General features: G+C 38.9%; 1 protein-coding gene across 8 annotated transcripts in view; it reads right to left on the bottom strand.

Moving 5' to 3' along the window:
- Positions 1 to 7,741, bottom strand: part of Carf (calcium responsive transcription factor) — a 55,630-nt gene that overhangs the window by 14,931 nt on the left and 32,958 nt on the right. For all 8 annotated transcript variants that reach the window (XM_031367662.1, XM_031367660.1, XM_031367654.1 and 5 more), the window contains 2 exons: positions 4,515 to 4,635; positions 1,684 to 1,827 (listed from right to left, as the gene is read on the bottom strand). In XM_031367662.1, the coding sequence (XP_031223522.1) occupies positions 1,684 to 1,827; positions 4,515 to 4,635 (265 nt within the window). The remainder of the gene's footprint in view (positions 1 to 1,683; positions 1,828 to 4,514; positions 4,636 to 7,741) is intronic.

The following is a 7,741-nucleotide window of genomic DNA, read 5'->3' as shown; positions in this document are numbered from 1 at the left end:
AAAGGCAACTTCATAAACTTTCACTATGACCCCAAAGCTAAAGCAGTGCAGGGATTTACATACAGATGAGGATAGAGAGATAATTAAAGAGCACTTGTTGGTCTTTCAGTTGGGTTTCGATTCCCAGGACCCAAAGTTCTCTTCTAACTAATGTGGGTACCAGGCATGTACATGGTACATATACATACATGCAGACAAAACCACTGATACACCCAAACAAAGCATTCTTAACTCTTGCTGGTCCAATGAGCACTAAAATCAACTAAAATATGAACACAGCTTATATAAAGTAGTGCTAGGGACTAGTGCTAGGAAAATCAATCTGGTAGAAAAATGTTTTAATTGATCTTTCTTTTCATAGTTGTTTTTATTTTTGAGATGAGGTCTCACTATGTAGCTCTGGTCAGCCTGGAACTTGGTATGTACACCCGACTGGCTTTGAACTCGAAGATCCACTAGCCTCTGCCTCTTGAGTGCTAGAATTAAAGGTGTGCATCACCATGTTCAGCTTGAGCGATATTTTGTTCAAATGTGTGTGTGTGTGTGTGTGTGTGTGTGTGTGTGTGTGTGCGTGGTGTTGGGGGTTTAATTTTGGGCTAGCAAGGTGCTCTGCTGCTGAGCGACACACCAAGCACCTGTCCTTCCTTTTTACATAGTGTGTGTGTGTGTGTGTGTGTGTGTGTGTGAGTGCACATGCGTGTGCACACACATATGTGGAGGTCAGAGAACAACTTAAAGGAGTCGATTCTGTCCTTTTGTCATGTGTCCTGACCTCACTGAGCTATCTCACTGGTCCCCTGTACTTGTTTGATATAAATGGATAAAAACAAAATACAGCCTGATTAAAACTTGCATAGTTTGGAACTGGAGAGATAGTTCAACTGTTAAGAGCACTTGTTACTCTCGCAGAGGACCCAGGTGTGAGTCCCAGAACCCACATGGTGGTTCACAACCATCTACAACTCAAGTGACAGGGAATCTGATGCTCTCTTCCTACCTCAATGGCATCCAACATGCATGTGGTGCACATACATACATTCAGGCAACTCTTAAATACAAAATAAAATAAAGAAATCTAATAGTATTTTTTAAAAAATAAAAATTTTATTGTTACACATTTTTAAAATTGAATGACCTAATTATTGACTTCATTTTTAAGATTTTATAAAAGATCATATAAAAGTTTTCCTTATATGTGATGTCATACAGTAATAAATTCAACTGAGCTGGGCAGTGGTGGCACATGCCTTTCATCCCAGCACTTTGGGAGGCAGAGGCAGGTGGATTTCTGAGTTCGAGGCCAGCCTGGTCTACAGAGTGAGTTCCCAGGACAGCCAAGGCTACACAGAGAAACCCCATCTCGAAAAAAAAAATTCAACTGAACTGACACATAAAAGACAGTAAGCTAGAAGTATTGTATACCTTCCTATTTAAAACATGAAGCATAAAATGGAATTTCATTAGGACTTACCATTCACTGATGGCTGTCACGATAATTAACAATGTATGGTTAGCATTATATAAAATTTTTAGGTAATAAAGTCAATAGCAACTAAGTTTAATACTAGTGAGGTATCTGATGTATAAAATCATTCCTTGTTGAAATACTTGAAAAGACACAAGTACAAGAGTCCTTGTTAGTGGTGCTAATAAGAAAATGAAAGGGTTGCATGAAGGCCATACCGAAGAACACCACCAGCATCCACCAGGTTCTTCTTCAGCATAGTGAAGGCTTTCTCCTGCTCCATTCTGATTATCTTCCTGTCAATTTGGGGGTCTGTAGGTACTCTATAGTCAGGAAATTTCTGTACCTTTTTAATGTATATCCTTTATACAAGACAAAGAAGAAACTGTCTATTATAATCTTAAGAAAAAATCTAACATCAATAAAGAGCTTAAGAGAATATGTAATTTAGTATTCAGAAGCTTATGAAAGATATATTAAGTGCATGATACTCAGAAAACTAACAACTATCATGAATTGAGTATAAACATCTAGATAGAGATATTTTTCTGAAATTTTCTCTTCTTCATTATACTGGAAGCCATAATTACCTCACATTTGGTTTACTTTAATATAAGAACCTTCTTCAAGACCGAGTGCCTTTAATTTTTTTCCCCCAAGACAGAGTCTAGCCCTGGCTGTCCAGGAACTTGCTCTGTAGACCAGGCTGGCCTGGAACTCACAGAGATTTGTGAATTCTGCCTTCCTGCTTCCTGCCTCTGCCTCCCGAGTGCTAGATTTAAAGGTGTGCCACCAACTCCTGGCCAACAATAACTAAACCATTAGTGGTGACCAATGCCTTTAATCCTATAATCCTAGGCAGGAGGATCTTTGTGAGTTCAAGGCCAGCCTGGCCTACAGAGCAAGTTCCAGGATAGCCAGGGAGACTGTTTCTAAAAAGAAAAAGTAATTTTTTCACCTCTCTCTCTGTCTCTGTCTCTTTCTCTCTCTCTCTCTCTTTTTAGATATCTCATGAGAACCTAGATTTTAAAAATATACATTTTATTGTTTTATATATATGGGTATTTTGCCTTCATGCATGTATGTGCACCATGTGACTGCAGAAGGCAGATGGCTTTGGATCTACAGTAATGGATGGTTATGAACTGCCATGTTGGTGCCAAGAATTGAACCCAAGTTCTCAGAAAGATCAGTGAGTGTGCACCGAAGTGCAGTGCCATCTTTCCAGTCCCTTAAATTTTTATCACACTTTATATGTGTGTGTATGTGTGTTTGTCTGTCTGTCTTCATGTGCTCATGCTGCTTTTTCACTACCTTTCCAGTACTGAGTACGTACCATCACACTGGGAATTTAAAGATTTATTTATTTTATGAATGTATGCCTGAGTTCATGTGTGTGTGCCATATGAGAGTGGGAGTTTGTGCAGGTCACAAGTGGCATCAGATTCCCTGGAACTGGAGTTATGGATGGCTGTGAGGGAACCCAGTACCCCTCTGCAAGCGCAGCAAGTGCTCTTAACCACTGAGTCATCTCTCTAGCCTCTACACCTGTCTTTTAAACATAAGAATGCTTAAGTTTATGATCTATGTGGTGCTAAAATATAATATGTCAACTATCAACTAAGTCCGACCATAATAAATTATCTGTTTTGTTTGACACAGGGTCCTTTTGCTCAGGATGAACTAACACTTCTGAGCTCAAATGATTCTCTCCCCTCAACGTTCCAGGCATCTGCAATTACAGGAAGGAGTTACCATATTCAGTGCACACTATTTTATTCTTTTGAAGCGCTGTTGATTCGGCTCAGGGCTTTGTGCAGGCTAGATAAGCTCTGTACCACTGAGCTACTTTCCTATTCCCTAGCCCATAGTGCCTTTAACAGTTTTAATAATAATTAAGTGACTAATAATTTTGAACATTTTTAATGTCTAAAAGAGTAGAAGTATAAAACATTTAAAAACTCTTTCATTGGTTCACTTTTCTATTCTCACTCAAAGCAATGATAACCTAGTCCTCTATCTAAACATTACTATTGATCTCAAGCATTGCTGGTGAGAATGTAAACTGGTAAAATATCTTTTAAAACAATTTTTCTTTGTCAACATTTTTTTTCTTTTTTTTTTTTTTTCGAGACAGGGTTTCTCTGTGTAGCCCTGGCTATCCTGGAACTCACTCTGTAGACCAGGCTGGCCTCGAACTCAGAAATCCGCCTGCCTCTGCCTCCCAAGTGCTGGGATTAAAGGCGTATGCCACCACCGCCTGGCCCTTTGTCAACATTTTTAAAGTATATAACCTTTTCCCTAACAATCACCACTCTATGGATTTATTCTAATAAACTTAAAGTCATTAATTGTGGTTTTGAGTACAATAACAAAATTTGTCACTAGGCATGCTGGAATACATCTGTAAATCCTAGCATTAGAGGCAAAGGCAGGAGGATGAGGAATTCAAGGCCACCCTTGGCTACATGGTGTGTGTGTGTGGCCAGCTGGAAGGCAAGAGATCCTATCTCAAAAAATCCATTTTCTCATAGCTTACATATCCATCTGCAGAGGGTTAATTAAACGTTATGCTTACAAATGGAATATTACATAGCTTTGCATATTAAAAGAGAGTTCTCATCTCCTTCTACGAAGTCACTTTGGAGATACGCTAGGAATGAAAACAGCAGAGTTTAGTAAGTACACGTCATATGCACACTGCTCAGCCATTTGATATCTGTGCACTAAATACTCACTGTAGGCTTTCAGATGGAGAATAAATTGATATGAAATCAGAGAGAAGAGGGAACTATTACCTCACTTTAAGGAAAGAAAACTTTAGTGGGCTTTACTGACATTTTAGGATAGAAGAGGATATGTGTGCATTCATGCACATAGATTCAAATGACTCAAAAACCAGTGGGATTTCAGACTTTGATAAGGAACATACAAAACAGTAATAAAAGGAAAAACCTAAAATTCACTGTACATGTTTCTGAGATGTCTAAACTTAATAAAAAAAAGTTTAATATAAAAAATAAGTTAAAAAAAGATAAAATAAGCTTACCTGGCTGGACAAGTAGCTTTGTAGAGATGACAAGACCTACTTTCTTGCTCACTGATTTTTTTTAACTGAAAACCTTTTCTCCTTGGTCCATACTGACACTCCATTACCACAGCTCGACTTCCTGTGCACCAAAACCAACCAATGACAATAAGTCATGTTTTTACATATTTTCTTTTCTTTTTTTTAAGATTTATTTATTTATTACAAGAACACTGTAGCTGTCTTCAGACGCACCAGAAGAGGGCGTCAGATCTCATTATGGGTGGTTGTGAGCCACCATGTGGTTGCTGGGATTTGAACTCATGACCTTCAGAAGAATAGTCGGTGCTCTTACCCACTGAGCCATCTCACCAGCCCATGTTTACATATTTTCAACAGAAAACGTTTTTTTTAAAAGATTTATTTATTTATTTTATGTGAGTACACTGTAGTTGTCTTCAGACACTCCAAAAGAGGGCGTCAGATCTCATTATGGGTGGTTGTGAGCCACCATGTGGTTGCTGGGATTTGAACTCAGGACCTTTGGAAGAGCAGTCAGTGCTCTCTTACCCGCTAAGCCATCTCTCTAGCCCCTTAACAGAAAACATTTTAATGCTTTTAAAATGTTGCTGTGAAAATGTCAAAATCTACATCTTTGATTACATAAGCTTATGGAACAAAACAATCAGCATTTCTTACTAAAAATGCAAGACAGACAAATTTAAATTTGTGTCAAGATTAAAACATATGCCATAATAATGCTAAGAAATTAACAAATAAAACATTTGCTGATACATAGAGACATATGATTTGTCTGTCTACTTGTTTTTGAGACAGGGTTTCTGTGTAGCCCTCGCTGTCTTGGAACTTGCTCTGTAGACAAAGCTGGTCTTGAAATCAGAGATATTTGACAGTCTCTGCTTCCCAGTGCTGGGATTAAAGGCATATGTTGCGCCACTTAGCTAAGACATGTAATTTTTAATAATACTAAATAAGTTGAGCCAAAGCTAAATAAACATTTTATAAATAGAAATTAGCAAATGTTACAGTTGGTTAGTAGTTAATAGTATTTAAAATCTTATTTCCTTTTAAATATTCTTTAGATTGATTTTATTTTATGTCTATGAGTGCTCTGCTTGCATGCATGTGTACATATTCATGCCTGGTAAACACAGAGGTAAGAAGAGGCATCTGACACCCTGGAGTTGGAGTTCACGGTTATGAGCTACTATGTGGATGCTGGACCTCTGCAAGAGCAACGCAGGGGTAAGCATCTCTCCAGCCCCCAATCTTCTTTAAAAAATTAATTTATGTGTTTGCATGGATACCTATGAGTTTCTGTGTACCAATGCAGGTGCCTACATAGTGCAGAGGGTGCTGGATCCCATGAACTTGGACTTACAGCTAGCTGTGAGCTGCCTGATATGGAAGCTGGGAATGGAACCCAGGTGCTCCGCAAGAGCAGAAGTGCTCTTAATTGCTGAGCCTTCTCTCTAGCCCCAGTACTTCCTCTTCTGATTTATTTATTTATTTATTTATTTTAAATTTTACTTATCTATTCTCATGTACATTTGGTGGTTGGCCTACATGTTTGTCTGTATGAAGGGGTCAGATCTACTGGGCCTTGAGTTACAGACCGTTGTGAGCTGCCATGTGGGTGCTGGGATTTGAACCCAGGTCCACTGGAAGGGCAGCCAGTGCTCTTGCTGCTGAGCAATCACTCTGGCTCTATTTTCATACTTCTGTTGGATCTGTTGGAATAATGTGGTCGCCTGCCTCTAAGATGGCCTACTATTCATTTCCTTGCGTATCTCTTCTCCTTCAGCTTTGGTCTACTTATCAGCTTCTACTATATACAGCAGAAGTGACAATTTGCTATTGCTGCTATTAGGTTGTAAGAAGACAGTAATTTCCATCTCTGGCACTCTTACTCTGACTCAGACTGCTGTCTCTAGGTGATAATCTCTGCTGCCACACAGTGGGAGAACTCTACAAAGGCCTAATAACAAGGCAACCACACAAGTGAGACTGCAATTGCCTCCTCTCCTAGTAAAGCACAAGGTGACTGCAATTCTAATCAACACTACAACCTCGGCCGGTGTGAGAACATGAGAGCCATCTTGCTAAGCTACACTTGGAATCCTGACCAGTAGAAACTGAGACAATGTTTGTCGTTCTCAGCCTTCAAATTTGGGATAGTTTGTTACACTACAGTAGATCACAAATGCATAGATGTGAAAACTATGCTGCATAAGAGTTGAATAGTCTACTCTACTCTGGATACAGCCAACTTTTAAAACATAAAATATGGGCTGGAGAGATGGCTCAGTGGCTAAGAGCACTGGCTGCTCTTCTAGAGGTCCTGAGTTCAAATCCCAGAAACCACATGGTGGCTCACAGCTGTCTATAATTTCAGTTGCAGAGGATCCAATGCTCTTTTCTGGCCTCTGTAGGCACTGAACATAAGTAGTGCATAGTTAACATATCCATAAACATAAGATAAAAACTCAAAAAAATTAAAATATATGTAAGATATACTTTTTCATAAATGAAGGGCTGGAGAGATAGCTCAGCTGTTAAAGGTTAGACTCACAACTAAAAATATGAGTTTTTATATTCTTATCTCTATTTTTGATATATATTAAAGTTCCCATAATGTAATCTTTTTAAAAATTTATTTATTTATTTATTTATTTATTTGAGACAGGATCCACTAGTATAGCCATTTATTTATTTATTTATTTATTTATTTATTTATTTATCTATCTATTTATTTGAGACAGGATCCACTAGTATAGCCATTTATTTATTTATTTATTTATCTACTTACTTATTTACTTATTTATTTGAGACAGGAACCACTAGTACTAGCTGGCCTTGAACTCATAGAGTTCCTCTGCTTCCACAGTTCTGGTAAAGGTGTTCCACAGTATACCTGGTTGTTCTGTTTTGTTTTGTTTTGTTTTTGAGGCACCATCTCTCTGTGTAGTTGTGGTTGCTCTGGAACTTACTATGTAAAACAGATTGGCCTCAAACTCACAAAGATATTCCTGCCTCGCCTCTGCCTCGCCTCTGCCTCTCTGCCTCTCTGCCTCTCTGCCTCTCTCTCTGCCTCTCTCTCTGCCTCTCTCTGCCTCTCTCCTCTGCCTCTCTCCTCTCTCTGCCTCTCTCCTCTCTCTGCCTCTCTCCTCTCTGCCTCTCTCCTCTCTGCCTCTCTCCTGCCTCTCTCTCTCCTCTCTGCCTCTCTC

This window comes from Mastomys coucha, unplaced genomic scaffold, assembly GCF_008632895.1.
Source record: "Mastomys coucha isolate ucsf_1 unplaced genomic scaffold, UCSF_Mcou_1 pScaffold14, whole genome shotgun sequence".
Taxonomy (NCBI): Eukaryota; Metazoa; Chordata; class Mammalia; order Rodentia; family Muridae; genus Mastomys; species Mastomys coucha.
The sequence above is the reverse complement of the archived record's forward strand: the minus strand, read 5'-3'. Positions and strand labels throughout refer to the sequence as shown.